Genomic DNA, 18,497 nt, shown 5'->3' with positions numbered 1-18,497 from the left:
TTACCTTGGGGGGGGGTGCGGGGAGAGGGAGCCACTGCCTGGCGCCATGGCCTTTACGGCCCGGCACCGGGCCACAGCCCGCAGGTTGGGGACCACTGCTCTGGAGGATTACATTGAGGGATCCTTTCTTTTAGGACAGAATGTTTTTAGGAATCACTAAATTACCAAAACTTTAAGACAAAGATTAGTTTGATGACCAACTAAAAGGTAAACTCTGTTAAATGTAGCTAGCTTGGACATAACAAGGCACTTCTTTATTTTTGTATATTTTGCATGACATTCTAGATCTCTTATCTTGAGCAAGAACATGGGGATATTGAAGACCTCCCTGGTTTCCCGAGAGCTTTAAGTAATGGAGGCAGGAATGGAATGTGGGTCTTTCTGCAAGTAAAGAATGTCCTTCTCCATGGAGAGAGGACTCTTCCCATTTAAGCACTTCAGCAGGGCAAATGCTGCATCTCAGGAAGAAATAGGGAATCTAAATAGCTTTATTAGGGAGAGAGAAAGTTCGGCATTTGGTATGGAGGACTTATAGATGCAGCAGCACAAGTCTTGGCCCATCAGCTCATAGTCAAACTGTGGCCCCCCAGATGTCCATGGACTACAATTCCCATGAGCCCCTGCCAGTAAATGGGCCACAGTTTGACTACCCCTGGTCTAGACAATACATGCTAATAGCTCTCTCACATGTTGCCTTCCTTTGTTTCCTTTTCAGGGGCCCGTGCCTGTCTGGGAGAGCAGATGGCAAGGGTAGAGCTCTTCATCTTCTTTACCAGCCTGCTGAGGGCATTCACTTTCCAGCTGCCAGAAGGTGTAAAGGAACTCAACACAGATCCTATAGTTGGTGGATCAGTAGCCCCGCGGCCATATAAGCTCTGTGCTGTTCCCCGCAGCAGTTCATCATAAACTAAAGAAATCAGAGTGTTCCATTTCTCCATCAACACCTTTGCTTCATCCTACCCTTGCTCTCACCTGCTCAATTCATTCAGTCCTTGTTTTCTCTAACAGAACTCAACAGATGCTTCCTCAAGGTAGATTTAGGCAGATCTGCCATTGCTAATCTTTTGCTATTGCCTGATAGAATCATAGAGTTGGAAGGGGCCATTCAGGCCATCTAGTCCAACCCCCTGCTCAACGCAGGATCAGACCAAAGCATCGTAAAGCATCCAAGAAAAGTGTGTATCCAACCTTTGCTTGAAGACTGCCAGTGAGGGGGAGCTCACCACCTCCTTAGGCAGCCTATTCCACTGCTGAACTACTATTATAAGTACCCAGCTAATACTGCCTTCCCCAGTCATTACTGTTTACCCCCCCCCCCCCAGCAAGCTGGGTACTCAGCTAATAAGATAATCTTATTACTGGTTTTGAAGTCTACATGTAAATTACCTACAGGACCACCTACCTCCTTATGCCCCCCCCCCAGGGCACTGCATTTGCTGATGGTCCCAGGGCCCCAAGGAGGTACACCTGACCTTGACCAGGGCCAGGGACTTTTCGATCCTGGACCCTACCTGGTGGAATTAGCTCTCAGATGAGCTCCAAGGCCTAATGGGACTCTCTGAGTTCCGCAGAGTCTGCAAAACAGAGCTCTTCCAGCAGGCGTTTGGTTAGGTCCGGGCGGTGATCCTGAGGGGGGGGGGGTGAGATTGTCCCCCAGTTCCTGTGCATGGTATTAGACTGCACCAGGAACCCAATGTTATTCCACCAAACTCCCAATCTATATTGCCATCTGTACCGGTCCCAATGGTCCAATGTGTGAGGAGAAGGTTTTAATGTTAAATAATGTATACTGCCCTTTTGTATGATGTTGGGGGCTGTTTTAAGGGTCATCGGGGATCTCTTTTAAGGATTATGATTAAGGATGTCATTTACTGTATACGGTTTTTATTCTTTTTGTGAATGGCCGCGAGCCAGCCTACTGGGAGAGGCAGTATACATATTTAAATATCAATAAATCAAAATAAATTTTCTGTACAGAATTCTAAAAGGTAAAGTGTGCTGTTGAATCACAGCCAACTCTTGGTGACCCTGATGGAGAAGGGGGTGAAATAATATTTTCTTAACTATTGTCAAGAGAAGCTTAGTGTTTCAGACTCTTTCGTAACAGAAGGCCCAAAAACTTGTTCTTGTTCTTGACTGTGTTCTGCCAAGGCTGATATGTTCTATTCCCAAGGCCAGTGGAAGTAACTGGAATTGTTGATATTAAACCATTGGAGTCAGGGTGACGTAGCAAATCTGAACTATGAGGCCTGCTAAGAATATACAATTTGGGGGACATATAAAACCAGGCATTTCTCAGAACTGAGTTAGAAAGCAAGCTTATTCAATAGTATATTCCAAAGCTATCCTTTTATCTACTTTGATCCTTAGAGATGCTACTATTCACTTGTTAATTAATAAGTTAATTATTAACAATTAACTTATTAATTATAATTGATTCATTAAGTTAATTAATAAGGGGAGGTCTATGTAGTGGGAATGAGCAATCTGGCCAAGTTTGGTTGTGCGTTCATGTGAGAAAGAAAACTCAAGCAAGAGTCATTTATGGACCTCCTGTTTAATAAAATGAAATTTAAAAAAAAATCTATAGTTCAACTGTGAACCCTGATCATATCAAACACAGTAGCAGAGGGGGGTATAAAATAGGAACAAATTCTCAGTGCTTCCAACTAAAAGGGTTTTGCGTTTTCCTTCGATGCAATAGACAACAAGTGTGGGACTCCAGCAGAGAGCAATGATCCTATAAACTTTTCTTAACTTTTACTAAAGAGCGTCCGTGACTTACAGTGGCCACCACTGATGATGCGGTGGAAGGGCCGGGGAAGAAAGATGCTCCGTTGTGAGCATGAGCTGGCTATCTGAGTGGGAGGTGGGGCACATGGCGTCTTTATAAGGCACCAGGCGCGCTCAGCTCAGCCTCTTCTCCCACGGTAGCCAAGAGGGCAGCTACTCACACCCCCCCCCCAGTTACTATCTTTGTTATGATGGTTTTACTGGTTACAGCTCATGGTATTTGTTATTTAGCTTGCAGATTTGTTGATGTAAATTCTGCTGTGTATTTTGTCACAGCTGGCGGGATGGCAAGGGGAGGGAGGGAATCCAGAAAAAGTGACTCCCCAGCTGGCTGGCCTCTAGAAGAGGCAGGACTTTGTGAGCAGGGCCAGCCCAGCTGGGAAGGCCCAGAAATGCTCACAGGACCAGGTGAACTGGGTGGATGGAGGCTGGTATGCATGCCTGCAGGCTGAGAAAACCCCAAAGGCGCCGGCCTCAGCCACAAACAGAGGGGAGGGCCAAGGGGGAAAGCCAGGGAGAAGGGAAGGCTCCCATAGGGTTATGCACTTCAGCTGCGAAAGCTGCCATTCAAGCCCAAAGCAGCCAGCGCTGCAGTGTGGGGGGGAGGGATGGCGCCATTGCCAGCGCACCCGTCAGTGCATGCATGCAGGCGCAGAGCTCCGCCATCGGTGCCACCCCTCCCCCCACACTGCGGCACTGGCTACTTTGGTCTCAAACGGCAGCTTTGGCGGCCGAAGAGCACAACCCTGTTTAGGATTACAGCACCAGACTACAGAGATCAGTTTCTCTAGAGAAATTGGAGGATTTGAAGCGAGAACTCTCTGGTACTGCAATTGGGGATGCCAATCTCCAGGTCGGACCTTGGGATTCCCTAGAATTACAGCTCCAGACTAAAGGGATAAGTTCCCCTAGAGAGAAAAGGGTGGGGGGGGGAATATGGTGGCTTAACCAGTTCACGTTTACATGAGCTCTCAATCCAGGCAGAGGACAAACGTGTCCCATCCAGGAGAAACAGGTGAGGCACACGAATTCTGAATTCTCACTGAATCCTCTCTCTAAGGCCTCTTAGGGGTCTTGGAGTCCAAAGAGGTTCACTGCTGATCCATGGAGAGTCATGCTCGAGATCCCAAGCTGCCCATGCTCGGGGCCCTGAAGTCACCTCCACCCTATTTTCTCCCTTGACTTTTTCTCCTTCTTTTCCTGGACTTGTGAATGCATTTCACCATCTCCCCGGACTCCCACTCTCAATCAACAGCTCGTATCATTGTTTGCTTGCTCTCCGGCCCAGGTTCCAGCTCAGTCCAGCTTCAGACTTTGGATTCCCCCCACTCTCCCCCCTCTGCCTCTTTCGATTCCTCGGTGGTAGAGAAGCCACACTGCAAATGGAGAGGCTTCCCTGCCCGTGCTTTCTCTTAGTGACCCTGGCCCAGTCAGTGTTTCTGGAAACAATGCCAGAAAAGTTCAAAAACCTGAGCAGGCAGTACTCTGAAACCCAGGTTATTAGTACTCTGAGATCCAGTTTCTGAGTTGCCAAGATGCAACAGTGTCCATATATAACTAAAGTGGGGATGTAGAAACCCTACTCCTTGATCCGCTTGGACATGGAAGAAAACAAAATCGACACAACCAAGTAAGTGACTCCAAAAAAGTCCTTCATGAGAAGGGGGGATGGAGAACAAGCCGAAGGCAGCCAGCACGCTCTGCCTCCCCTCTGTCGTAACTGGGAGCTCTTTGGCAAACAAGAAACTTGCACCTCCCTTTACATTTCTGATCTTGGAAAGTTCATAGCACTGAGGCTGCAAAGGACAGCATTCTCATCTGGAAACCTCCCTCCTTGCCCGCCCCCGAAAAAACTGTGCCATCAATCTTAAATGTAGCCTTCTTGCCCTAAAGAAGTCCGCCTGGTCTCGACCAGGGCCAGAGCATTCTCTGTTCTGGCCCCTACCTGGTGGAACGAGCTCCCGGAAGAGATCAGGGCCCTGACGGAGCTTAAACAGTTCCGCAGGGCCTGCAAGAAGGAGCTCCTCCATCAGGCATTTGGCCGAGACCAGACGTAATCTACAGCGACCAAGGGCCCCTGCTCCCCCCTACCCCCCCTCAGAATTCAATCAATAAACCACCCCCCTCAGAATCCCATCAACAAGCCCTGGACCTCTTTGTATCACAACTGTTTACTGTTACACTGTGTTGTGTTTGGTTGCAATTGTTGGTTCTAGATGTATATGTTTTACAGACTGTTTTATGTAAGGTTCTTTGTTATAATGTAAACCGCCCTGAGCCTCCGGGGAGGGCGGTATAGAAGTATGATAAATAAATAAAATAAATAAATAAACCTAGAGTGATTTCATTGAATGGCCCTGCTCACTCTCTCGTGTGTAAGGTCCTGTAGTTTTGGAGAAGAAAACCTTGGGCACAAAGGATATTATCTAACTACTAATGGCTTTCCAGGGTGGGAGGATAGGTTTTGCCACAGGGGTGCATAATTTTTACAGGGATCTTACTGTGTGTTTTATGTGGGATTTTTCTACTGTGAATCCCAAAGCGTGACGGTTTGCCGAAAGTGGCAGTTAAAATAATCCAGTCACCAACACCACCTCCACCACCACCATGATCCTCATCCTCATCCTCATCCTCATCCTCATCCTCATCCTCATCATCTTTTCTTTATTTTGTCCTCTTCAGTTAATGTATTTCTGTGCCGATCTTTCAGCATATTAAACAGTGATCTAAATTACCATTTAATTTATTGTGGAACAGATTATTATTTTCTGCTATTGCTTTTAAATTGTCCATTATAATAGCTCTCCTCATTTCTTTTGGCAAGTCCCTGGGATGCTGCACTGAGACTTCTGTTTAATGTCAACATTTTCCTTTGCCTCTCATCTGTCTTACTGTCCCTTCGGCCTATAATAAAGTCACAATATCAGTATTTATATATGATTTACCCCCTTTTCCTGACCTCCTAAGCATTTCTTCTGGTGACAACCATAGTGTTGTAAGTGGTTCAAGCATTTGTATTTTTTCCATCCCATAATTCAATTGTTCCTAATACAATGTTCCTTAAATTCCATATGGATTCTATCCTTGTCATGCCAAATGTATGAATGCCAACTAAACGGTAAGTTGAATCCTTCAAGGTCTAATAGCTTATTGTCTTTCAGTTGAATGCAATCTTTTATCCAAGTCAAAGAAGCTACTTCAGGATAAATTTGAAAATCAGGGAGCGAGAAACCTCCTCTTTCCTTTGAATCCATTAAGAATTCAAGCCCCAGAAGTGGTGCAACTGTGCAGAATCTGATTGGGAAGCACAGCTGTATACATGCCCATGCGGGGCCCCTCCCATCCCCCTCCTGGTTCATCATTGGACATGGGGGAATCAACACAACCATATATGGTCATATCACCCAATAAATGATTAACGAATTTTAAATATTATGAAGAATTAATTAACTCCCATTTGTATAGGAAACCCTGGTTGAGAAATCCTGCTGGGGGCTGGACTAGATGGCCTGGATGGCCCCTTCCAACTCTATGATTCCATTCAGGGCACATGGAATGGGCTCAATGAGAAATGTTCTCATTCACTTTTCCAAGGCCCATTTCTTCCCCAAATCTCAACATCACCGGGGCCCACTCTCAAAGGCTCCTTGTACCTTTGCTTATTCCTGATCCCTGGACGCTACATGAGTCTGCAGGGAAAGTTTTCTCCTTCCTCCTTTGGAAGAGCTTGTGATCTTAAAGTGACTGATGGAGGCACTCACTGCCTGTAAATTATACTGGGACAATGTACTGTTCCATATGGGAGTTCATGTCATAGAGTTTCATGCAGCCGATAGTGCTGCAAACCCTCCAATATTATCTGATTATGGTCCAGCCGGAAGGGCATTTTTCTGTAGATTCCAGCCTTCCCCTCATTGTTTTCCATATCTGAAATAACTCCTGAGAGCTCCACTAAATAAATTTGTTTGCACTGACCTGGGGCATGCAGTTGTCTCAAGGATTATTTGGAATTCCTAAAAGGATCATAGATAGGGCAGCCCCCCCCCCCCTCAGAATCCCATCAACAAGCCCTGGACCTGTTTGTATTACGATTGTTTACTGTTATACTGTGTTGTGTTTGGTTGCAATTGTTGGTTACATGTTCTACAGACTATTTTGTATGGTTCTTTGTTATAATGTCAACCGCCCTGAGCCTCCGGGAGGGCGGTATAGAAGTATGATAAATAAATAAACAAACAAACAAACAAACAAATAAATAAAGTTTTCAACTTAAGTTTGATAAAGGCGATGAGGTTATGCAATAATTTTTGTAGCCTGCAAGTAAGCCCTCAGATCTGTGCCTGTGGATATATCTTCATTTGGAATCACCCAGGATTTGGAATATTAGGATGGCATATTTTGCTTTAATGTAGAGGCAAAAGGGAATCTCCGTGAAGTGAAGCACAGTGAAGGGAATGAATCTGGTGCTGGAGGTGAAACATGGAAAATAAAGGATGTGAACTGCTGGCCGCATTGGTGGTGTTGGCAGGTGGGAATTGGATTCTGGGATCCTGAGAGCCAGTTTGGTATAATGGGTAGGAGTGCGGACTTCTAATCCGGCAATCCAGGTTCGATTCTGCACTCCCCCACATGCAGTCAGCTGGATGACCTTGGGTTCGCCACAGCACTGATAAAGCTGTTCTGACCGAGCAGGAATCTCAGGGCTCTCTCAGCCTCACCCACCCCACAGGGTGTCTATTGTAGGGAGAGGAAAGGGGAGGCGAATGGTAGGTGCTTTGGGACTCCCTCAAGTAGGGAAAAGTGGCATATAAGAAAGAACTCTTCTTCAGTAATATTTTATATATATACCGCCCTCCCCGGGGACTCAGGGTGCCCTCCCCAGGGGCTCAGGGCTCTCTCTGCCTCACCCACCTCACAGGGTGTCTGTTGTGGGAAGAGGAAAGGGAAGGCGAATGCAAGCCGCTTTGAGACTCCTTCAGGTAGAGAAAAGTGGCATATAAGAACGAACTCTTCTTCAGTAAACTCAGGGCTCTCTCAGCCTCACCTCCTTCACAGGGTGTCTGTTGTGGGAAGAGGAAAGGGAAGGCAAATGTAAGCTGCTTTGAGAGTCCTTCAGGTAGAGAAAAGCAGCATATAAGAACCAACTCTTCTTCTTCTTCTTCTTCTCCATTGGACAGGTTTTCTAGAAGAAGGCCTACCAGCACATAAAGGATTTCACTTATCCAAGTTGGGAAAGAATGTGTTTGGCAACAACTTGTGGAAATTCACCAGGAGAGCTTTAAACTGAAGCCACAAGAAGAATATCTCCAACTTAGAGATTCTGCCTAGGCATGCTTCCCCAGCCAGGCCAAAACCTGAAATTCCACCTGCTATGTTTCTAGATACGTTGAGGATGATAAAATGATGGGGCAAGTTTTTTGTTTTGATTTTTAAATGGTTTAATTTTCAGGATTTTGTGAAGAGTTGAAACCATTAGGTGATTAAGGACTTTGTAATAAGGCTTTCTCCTCCAGAAATCATTGAGCAATCACATCATGGTGGTAATTCATGGATGCACGGATGACCTCATCCTAAAATTATTTTTGCAGGTTCTCGGAGACATCCTGCATACTTAACTAAAGAGTGCATAAAAAGATGCCACAGGATAACTGAAAGGGGTGGTGGCAGCGTGTAAGAAAAGAACATCCACTTCAAGAAGGACATCCAGTCCCTGCATTGGAAAGATACCAAGACAGAGATAAAGAAGCAAGGATCATGTTGGGAGTGTTGATTGCCCTGTTGACGTGTCTCCTGATGCTTCACTTCCTGAGACAACGCTGGTCACACACATCCTACCCTCCTGGACCCCTTCAGCTACCCATCATTGGAAGTATTTGGCGAATAGGGGTCAGGGTTCATAAAGATACTTTCATCAAGGTATGTAATTCCATATGATTAATCTATATAGCTAATTAAAGTCAGAACTATTTTTAATTGTTTTCTTACTAGATCTTTTGGGGTAGATGATTACTTTTGGTAGTCATATAGGCAATTTTACATATCTGGTCTGCATCTGTGTGGAGCTTTCAGCAAGGAGAGACGCTCTGACCTCTCTTCCCAAGAAGTTGTCTACAAATATTCTCTCTCTATATGCCTCCTGATAACCACACAAGTGTGCAATTTGAAGGAAGGGCACTTGCAAGGAAGCAAGGTAGCTTGCCTAATCACCTGCATGGGCACTGATTTATCATCAGTTCCACCTAGGCAAACTGTTTTTTTTTTTATTGATGGTCTCTGAACAGTCCAAATAATGTGGTGATCAAGGAACCATGTACATGATGGCAGGAACAAGTTTAGGATGCTTTAGGATGCTTTGGGCTGATGCTTTGGGCTGATCCTACATTGAGCAGGGGTTGGACTAGATGGCCTGCATGGCCCCTTCCAGCTCTATGATTCTATGATTGCCAAAGGAAAGAACGGCTCTTCCAAAGTAGCATACGTTTTAGCACAATGCATCACTACGAACTTTTCAAAGCCTGAAGGTGTTGACCTGAAATCTGCTTTGCACTGATTGGCCATAGAAACATGCCTGGAAAAGTGGCAGAATCAGCCACTTCAATAAACCTTTATAGTATTAACCACCTCATCAGTTCCTATCAACGTTGAATGAAATATATAATTTCAGCATTTGAAGGCCCAGGAGCGATCGGCCGCTGAAGCGCCATGCTATGGGGGAAGGGAGTCATGCCAACTGGAGCACTGGTGGCCATGCCCCCCTCCCCCTGCCACTGCCTGGTATTCAGGGCTCCACGGCCTGGTACCGGCCTGCGGGTTTGTGCCTGCCAGTGTCCGTGTTAGAGGAGGGGAGTTAGAGGATTGGAAAGTTCTAAGAGAATGCCCCCAGGAAAGGGAGCAGAGACCAGCCCCCCCCCATTGAAACAGAAATTGTTCTGCATTTGATTGGGGAAGCTCAGAGCGGGGCGGGGAGCCAAGCTCAGTAGGAGTATCTTTCTTTCTTTTCTTGAATGAGGGGGTGGGGAGTTAGAGGATTGGAGACAGCAGAGGAGGGGGGAATAAATCCAAGAGGCAAATCTCTGATGAGTTAGGCCTTATGGTGTGCCGTCACTTTAAGACAAGCCTTGCATCCAGGAATGAGGAAGTCTTTGTACTGATGCCCTTGCCAGTCAGGGAAGACTGCTTTGCTACAAGGCACAGAGAAGGAAGTTAATTTGCAGAAAGCAGATATCTGCACACTTACTGATGGTAGTTTTTCAAATATTGAGGGTTATATCCACACCTGGATATTGTGGGGGAATGGTAGGGTCACTTCATGCATGTTGCGGAGGGAAAATTTAAAGTGCCCCAAATCAAAATGGCAATCCAATTCAATTTAGATCCGAGGGATTTATTCAAACTGGGAGTGAGTAAAAAGCCCCATGCAAACTACACCTACGTGGGGAAAAGCAGGAATCTGGGAGGAGGGAAATGGACAGAGAAGAGAGTGTCACTTGGCCAGGAGCTGAAAAGGTAAAGAAGAGTGAACTGCACATGTGACAGTGAAAGAAAACAGCTGAATTAATTTAATGCTTTATCTTGTCTCTTTCCATGGAAATGGCAGCTGGCCAAACAGTATGGAAGCATTTGTATGCTATGGCTGGGGCAAATGCCTATCGTTGTACTTTCTGGATATGAAGCAGTGATGGAAGGCCTGAACAACCATTCAGAAGATTTTGCTGAACGGGTCTCAAGTCCTTTCATGAAAGCTTTAGGACAGGAATCGGGTAAGTCCTTGGGAAGAGTTAAACAAGCAACAACAACCCAATATTGTTTGAGTGTACCCTGCAGGTACCAGGCACAAGAGAGAGCAAAGGAAGCTCCCGAAGGCTGCAGTTAACATTTACATTTCTCTGTCTGGTCAACACTGGAAATGAAAATTGTTCTGCATTTATTAGCTTAGCTACTTGGCACTGCCTCTGAACTGGTTGTTCCTCTTTTCTACTACATAAACTGGACAGTCCACAGAGGAGACCTCTGGCTGCTGTAATCTGAAGGGGGTCTGAGGGGAACTTGAGAGGAAAGTTTTTCAATTCCTTTATTGCAGGGACAGAATCTGGGAGCCATTCCGCACGACTTTAATATAGCACTACTCGTACATTTTGTTTTCACCACTAAAACTGCGTTCCGCATGACGTCGTGAGCAATCTGCAATACTCCTAGCGCCGAAATCGCTTCGTTGTAGTGATTTTCGGGGAATTGGGAAAAGTGGATTCCCCCTTAGAAAATCGCTACACTCTTGCTAACAACCTGCAACACTTGCCAAAAAGACCTGTGCGTTCTCAATGTAGCGGTTTCAACAAAGTCCCTACCCTTGCTCTCTCCTCCGAACTTCAGGTGAAGCGATCGCCATTTCTTTTCCTCGGAGTGGGGAAAGCAACGAACCAGCGAGGCTTCTCCGGCTACAGTCCCTCCACAGAATTGCTTTAAAGCTCCCCTAAGTCCCCAAGCACAACACAGCCCCCTGTTTGCAAGTTCCCTTTAATTTCGGCCAAAAATCGTGCCCGTGCGGGGGAATTTTTTTTCCACTTGGGGGAGCGTGGTAACGATGAATCGCCAGCTCACACGCCAGCTAGATGGGTCTCTCCATGGCAATGAATCAACGCATATTCGTTGCAACGTGTGTGTGTGTTTTTTTTTTAAACTGTGCTTAAAGGCAAAGGGGTTTTTCGGGAGCATGATAACAACCGCCCATTGGCTGTTCCATTTGATTGACAGCCAGGAGCAGGAACAACCACAGAAAAAAATCGCTTTATTTCTAGTGATTCCTGTGAGACCCGAAACCTGTGGGGAACGAATTAAATGCTGCTGGATTCCACTACAAATGAAGGTATGAGGAACGCCGAGATTCCACTATTTAAAACAGCGTTTCTGCTTTGTGAAAACAATTGGCAACATTGGTCCTTGTGTGGAATGGCCCTGGGTATGTCGCAACATATAACTTTCTTGTTCTACTGGTTGGGCCTTGAGAAGGCCTCATTTAGCAGAAGGAGCCCACACACAGACACAAATTTCTCAACCACAGCAGTACACTTCCTAACATGTACATGGTCTGTGAGTACAGAGCCTGTAACAACCAAATTGTCAACTGTGTTTCATTATCACCTCTGCCAAGGTCACCTGATCTGGCTAGCCCAGGGAAGCCCAATCAGAAGCGAAGCAGAGTTGGCCATTGCTGGCATTTGGAATGGTGACCTCCAAGGCATACCAGGGCCATGATACATGGGCTGGCAATGGAAAGCCACCTCTGAAGATCTCCTGGCTATATAACACCCTTGTGATATGCAAAACCAGACCTAACAATGCAGACCTAACAGTGCAGTGGCCCAGGCCTAACTACCCTGCCAGGCCATCACAGATTAATTCAAATCCCGCAGGCCCCTAGCTCTTTCGGGAGCTCATTTCACCAGATTGGGGGCAGGGCTGAAAATAGCCCTGGCCCTGGTCAAGGCCAGGCGCATTTCCCGGGGGCCTGGGACCACCAGTAAATTCATACACGCAGAGCGAAGTGCCTGCTGGGGGCATAAGCAGACAGGCGGTCACGCAGATAAGCAGGACCCAGGCCGTGTAAAGACTTAAAGGTTAAAACCAAAACCTTAAACTTGACCCAGAAGGAGACTGGTAACCTAAGCAGATGGTGTAGCATCAGCTGAGGTATATATGCTCCAATGCTATATATGCCATCAGATATCTGCGGTGCCCTTCCGTGCTCTAAATTAGGCAAATGGAGCAGTCCCCACTCAGAAAGGACATAAATCTGACATTAAAAACCACAACATTCAATAATAAGTGAGACCACAGGTTGACGCCCCCTGACCTAGGGAACGGGTACTATTAAATGTTCAAGCCAGATTCAGAAAACGAAGGGGCACTCGATATCCCATTGCAAATTTATGTGGGTTACTGGAACATATGAACGGATTTCAAGAGAAAATCAGCATGTGTTTCCCAGGTTCCTTCTCAGCTTCTGACTTTGTGGATTACGAAAGGCTGTGGCTGGTTTTAAAGGCAAGGTGTGTGCCACAACTTCTGATGTTGATGTACAATCTGAGCCTTGGACAAGATGCTGTCATTAAAACAGAGAAACAGAATAGTTTCCAATTGCCAAAGGCATCATTAAATGCCGTTACCATGCTATTAAATGCTAATACCCTTCTGCTTTCTACATTAGGCAAGCAGGCCAAACCCCTTGGATAAATGGACACAAATCTGATATCGAGAATCACAGGACAGCTTTATCAGTGCTGTGGCGAGCCCAAGGTCACCCAGCTGGTTGCATGTGGGGGAGCGGGAAATCAAACCCGGTTCGCCAGATTAGAAGTCCACACTTCTCACCACTACACCAGGTTGGCTGCATGAATTTTAACAACAGGGTCTCAGTTAATTACACTCCACATTCCACAATTAAGAAGGGTATATTTACACATCCAGGTCTCCAGTTCTGCTGTATTTGTTTCACAATATTTCTCCCAGGGATTCAATCTAAACAAACAGTGATCATATAAACCAGGGGTCCCCAACCTGCAGAATGCGGGCCACATGCTGCTTCCGGCCTCTTTCTGAGTGGCTCTCCAACCTGCTTGTCTCTGTGAGATTCTTCGTTTACTGCACATTTCACCATGGAGGAGGACGCTGTACTTCTCAAAGGCTTATCTTATGTCCTACATTAGAACTATAACACCTTCATAGCCAGAGTGGATTTGTTTAAGAGATTAGAATTAATTTTTCAAACGTGGTAATCTCCAGTACCTCCTATGGTAGTATAAATCTAGATTTGCCTCTAAGTCCTTCTAAAGACTGAGAACAGGTAGCAGATGTTTCTTTAATTTCAAAAGACGAGTTAAAACAAAGGTTAAAGACTACCACCAAAAGGTTGAAGTCCATCTCAGTCTCAGTCTAAGAGATGTATTTATCCATTATGGAGAAAAAACATACTCATTTATTATTGTAAACTCCCGTGAGCCCATCTGGGGAACAGCAGTATATAAATCAAAATGTAAATAAATAAATAATTATAGGATATATGTCTCTAAAAAGGAGTTTCAGGCACTTAAACGTAAAGGTAAAGGTGTCCCCTGTGCAAGCACCGAGTCATGTCTGACCCTTGGGGTGACGCTCTCTAGCGTTTTCATGGCAGACTCAATACGGGGTGGTTTGCCAGTGCCTTCCCCAGTCATTACCGTCTTACCCCCCCAGCAAGCTGGGTGCTCATTTTACCGACCTCGGAAGGATGGAAGGCTGAGTCAACCTTGAGCCGGCTGCTGGGATCGAATTCCCAGCCTCATGGTCAGAGCTTCAGACAGCATGTTGGCTCTCTTACCACCCTGTGCCACAAGAGGCTGTTCAGGCTCCTGGGAAAAGGCAAAATCTATGGTCAGATTAATTAGAATATTTATTGAATCCATTGAATTATATTTCGAAGCAGGAAGGTGAATTCTTCATCCATCTTTTTATAAAATGGCCTATTTTTTACCTTCTACCTAAAATTCATAGGATCACTCTGATTAGAATCATAGAATCATAGAATCATAGAGTTGGAAGGGGCCATACAGGCCATCTAGTCCAACCCCCTGCTCTATGCAGGATCAGCCCTAAGCATCCTAACGCATCCAAGAAAAATGTGTATCCAACCTTTGCTTGAAGACTGCCAGTGAGGGGGAGCTCACCACCTTCTTAGGCAGCCTATTCCACTGCTGAATTACTCTGACTGTGAACATTTCTTTCCTGATATCAAGCCTATATCGTTGTACTTGTACTTTAAACTCATTACTGCGTGTCCTCTCCTCTGCAGCCAACGGAAACAGCATCCTGCCCTCCTCCAAGTGACAACCCTTCAAATACTTAAAGAGGGCTATGATGTCCCCTCTCAGCCTCCTTTTCTCCAGGCTGAACATTCCCAAGTCCCTCAACCTATCTTCATAGGGCTTGGTCCCTTGGCCCCAGATCATCCTCATTGCTCTCCTCTGTACCCTTTCAATTTTATCTATGTCCTTCTTGAAGTGAGGCCTCCAGAACTGCACACAGTACTCCAGGTGTGGTCTGACCAGTGCCATATACAATGGGACTATGACATCTTGTGCTTTTGATGTGATGCCCCTGTTGATACAGCCCAAAATGGCATTCGCCTTTTTTACCGCTGCATCACACTGCCTGCTCATGTTTAGTTTACAATCCACAAGTACCCCAAGGTCTCGTTCACACACAGTGTTACCTAGAATCGTATCCCCCATCCAGTAGTTATGTTTTTCACTTTTCTGACCCAGATGCAGAACTTTACACTTATCTTTATTACATTAAATCTTGTTCTCATTTGCCCATATTTCCATTGTGTTCAGATCTCGTTGAACTCTGTCTCTATCTTCCGGAGTATTTGCCAGTCCTCCCAATTTGGTGTCATCTGCAAACTTGATGAGTAGTCCCTCCACCCCCTCATCTAGATCATTAATAAATATGTTAAAAAGTACCGGGCTGAGCACCGAGCCCTGAGGTACCCCGCTACTCACCTCCCTGCAGTCTGATGAAACACCATTGACAACAACTCTTTGAGTGCGGTTCTCTAACCAATTCCCTATCCACCTAACTATCTGAAAATCCAGATTGCAGTCCTTCAGTTTATCCATCAGAACATCATGGGGAACATGTCAGACCAATCATAGCTCAGCGTGGATTGATCACGGGGCCTTTATCTCAATATTTAATTACCATCTGCAAAAACTACTACCCTCCAACAATAACTGCATAGTAAAAGATACTACCCACTTATAAATTCCATTGAAAATGTATTTGTACATGGCCGGGTGACTCTCATAACCGTAGACATGAATGGCCTATATACGAATAACCCTCATACAAAGGGATATGGTGGTAGATATTTGACAAAATGCCTGGGTCCACATCCTCCCACCCATTTTAATGGATTTATTTGAGATAGTGTAGGATAATAATTCTTTTACTTTTGAAAACCAAGTATTCCTACAGGTATGGGGTTTGGCCGAGGGCACAGCTTGGCGTCTGTAGTAGCCAACATGCTCATGTTGTCTTTGGAGGAGACCTTAATACTTCATGAAGAGATGAATCCCTATTTTGCTAATTGTTTATTTTACGCCAGACTTCTGGATGACATTTTTATTGTTCTTGATCACACAGAACATGTTTGTACATTTTGACCAGTAGCTGAATCACGCCCACCCTACTATTAAATTTACAGCACGATTTCACCCACATCAGTTCCCTTTTTGGATACCCGAGTACATGTTAAGAACAATAAATTGACTGTTTCTTCATATCATAAGGAGACAGACAGAAATACATTATTGCATTTTGACTCACTTCATTCATGGTCATTTTCCCAAGGGACAATTCCTCCACATCAAAAGAAATAATATCACCCTACATATGTCCGAGCAGGCATGCAAAGCTTTAAGGACGGATTTGACAAACCGCGGCCGCCCACAATGTTTCATAGATAGAGCAAAAAGGCAGGCAGAGAGTATTGATAGGTCTAGCCTTTCACAGTGCAAAGAGCACCCCATTCACACTTGATTGACCAGTTCGTTCCAGCTATGCCATCCTGCATTCCCTTCCCATAGGACAGTTCCGCAGGGCTTGCAAAACAGAGACGCATTATGCATGGCAGCAGCTATGCCAGGCTTCTGCTGGGTCCTTACACTGGGCTGACGTACCCCACCGCTTCCTGCATACCCCCAGGGGAGGGAATCCCCCAGTGTACATGGACTGCCCTACCATAGTGCGCAGGGGATGGAAAAGTCTGGTGCACTGCATGGTGGCAGTGGCAGCGGGGGTAGTGGGGGACAGGGTGCCACCTCTGCACCATGGCAGGGGAGTGGCATGCTGCTCTCCCACTAAGGTGAGGGTTGGGGAACACCCCATCCAGCTCGGCAGCACTGCAGAGTTTACAGGGGTATGCAGTGTCCCTGCAGGGACACTGAAGGTCAGGGGATGGATTATGCATGAGGCTAGCACTGCAGGGCCATGGATGGTGCCTGTGGTATCAAAGGGAGTGAGGGAGTTCCTGCATTCACTTACCACAGGTGTTCCGGTGTGCTGTGCTGGGCCAGGGCTGGAATGCCAGCAGCATCTTGCAAAATCAGGGCTGCCTACTGCCACCACCCCAGATTTCCTGCCCTATGAATAATCAGTACGAGTTGTTCTGCCAGGAACAGTATTGATATTGTGGCTGCCCAGTTTGGTGTAGTGGTTAGGAGTGCGGACTTCTAATCTGGCATGCTGGGTTTGATTCTCTCCTCCCCCACATGCAACCAGCTGGGTGACCTTGGGCTCGCCACGGCACTGATAAAACTGTTCTGACTGGGCAGTGATATCAGGGCTCTCTCAGCCTCACCCACCCCACAGGGTATCTGTTGTGGGGAGAGGAAAGGGAAGGTGACTGTAAGCCGCTTTGAGCCTCCTTCGGGTAGGGAAAAGCGGCATATAAGAACCAACTCTTCTTCTTCTTCTTCTATATGGACAGGAGGCCTTGAAATGGGGTTGGGGTGGGGGCTTTCAGGGTTCTTTGCTTCCCTGATGCACCTCTTACTAGGTCTCAGGCATAGGCTCACAGCAAAGGTGCAAGTTTATTTACAGAAAGGGAGCATTACGATAGTGCAGGGAAGAGGGACAAAAGGAAAAAGGATGTTTCTTTGTTGCTAAGCAGGTTGCCCCTTCAACTCTCATAGAGGTGACCTTGAGGCTGCTACATTCTCCCATAAGCATAACCAACGGACAGTATTGAAAAAAGGCCAGACTCCCAGAGGCTGTGAGAAGGCTTCCTTTTCTAACGTGTTCCTAGTAGGCAGCAGGTGTATGCACTGATCTTCTTCATGGTCTTCAATGTATTTTTTGTAGTTTCATCAGCAGGTGCCATTGATCAGCACGACATGAATTGTCTCCACAGGGATGAAATCCCCAGACAACTTTAAGGTCTCCATCTCCAGCTGTGGCTCCCTCTGAGTCAAAAGAACGTTGCTAACTTACACTCCTCACTCAAAACATCAGCCAAATTACTACAAACTATTGGCTACTGCAAAGCTGTGCCCTTCCCACCAGAGGATAAATGAGAGCATGGCTTTGCAGTGAGCTCGTTTGGATGTGCATTTTAATACTATGAATGATTATTGTATTATTTATAGCAGTAATTCCTCATTGATTCTTTAGGTATTGTATTATCAAATGGCCACATCTGGAAGCAGCAGAGGAAGTTTGGGGTAACCACCATGCGGAAGCTGGGACTGGGGAAGAAAGGCATGGAGCCCCAAATAGAAGAGGAGGCCCATCAGCTGGTGGAGACTTTTGCATGTGAAAAAGGTATGTGATGTCAGGACATTGGGCTGGCCAATAGTTGCAGTAGTCTACCTGTGTCACCATGCTAGGGCCATTTCCCCTAAAGTTCCCTTCTGGTATCTGATGTGTCATTGAGCCGCAGATGTGAACACCTAGCATCCCTCTGTCCAAATCAGCTAGCCACATTAGAAAGCCAGTTTAGTGTCGTGATTAAGAGTGGTGGTCACTAATCTGGAGAACCGGGTTGGATTCTCCACTCTTCTACATGCAGCCAACTGACCTTGGGCCAGTCCCAGTTCTCTCGGAGCCCTCTCACCCCCTCCTGCCTCACAAGGCATCTGTTGTGGGGAGAGGAAGGGAAAGGTGTTTGT

At 46.1% G+C, this 18,497-nt stretch overlaps 2 protein-coding genes across 2 annotated transcripts in view; both read left to right on the top strand.

Annotated features, from left to right (window-relative positions):
* LOC143842881 (cytochrome P450 2J2-like) overlaps positions 1 to 1,979 on the top strand; it is a 54,025-nt gene extending 52,046 nt beyond the window's left edge. The window contains exon 10 of the mRNA XM_077348174.1: positions 716 to 1,979. Within this exon, the coding sequence (XP_077204289.1) occupies positions 716 to 906 (191 nt within the window). The 3' untranslated portion in view covers positions 907 to 1,979. The remainder of the gene's footprint in view (positions 1 to 715) is intronic.
* Positions 1,980 to 2,118: 139 nt separating this feature from the next.
* LOC143842883 (cytochrome P450 2J5-like) overlaps positions 2,119 to 18,497 on the top strand; it is a 28,078-nt gene continuing 11,699 nt past the window's right edge. Inside the window, exons 1-4 of the mRNA XM_077348179.1 lie at positions 2,119 to 4,423; positions 7,971 to 8,709; positions 10,391 to 10,553; positions 18,001 to 18,150. Of these exons, the coding sequence (XP_077204294.1) occupies positions 8,548 to 8,709; positions 10,391 to 10,553; positions 18,001 to 18,150 (475 nt within the window). The 5' untranslated portion in view covers positions 2,119 to 4,423; positions 7,971 to 8,547. The remainder of the gene's footprint in view (positions 4,424 to 7,970; positions 8,710 to 10,390; positions 10,554 to 18,000; positions 18,151 to 18,497) is intronic.

This window comes from Paroedura picta, chromosome 8, assembly GCF_049243985.1.
Source record: "Paroedura picta isolate Pp20150507F chromosome 8, Ppicta_v3.0, whole genome shotgun sequence".
Lineage (NCBI taxonomy): Eukaryota > Metazoa > Chordata > Lepidosauria > Squamata > Gekkonidae > Paroedura > Paroedura picta.
The sequence above is the reverse complement of the archived record's forward strand: the minus strand, read 5'-3'. Positions and strand labels throughout refer to the sequence as shown.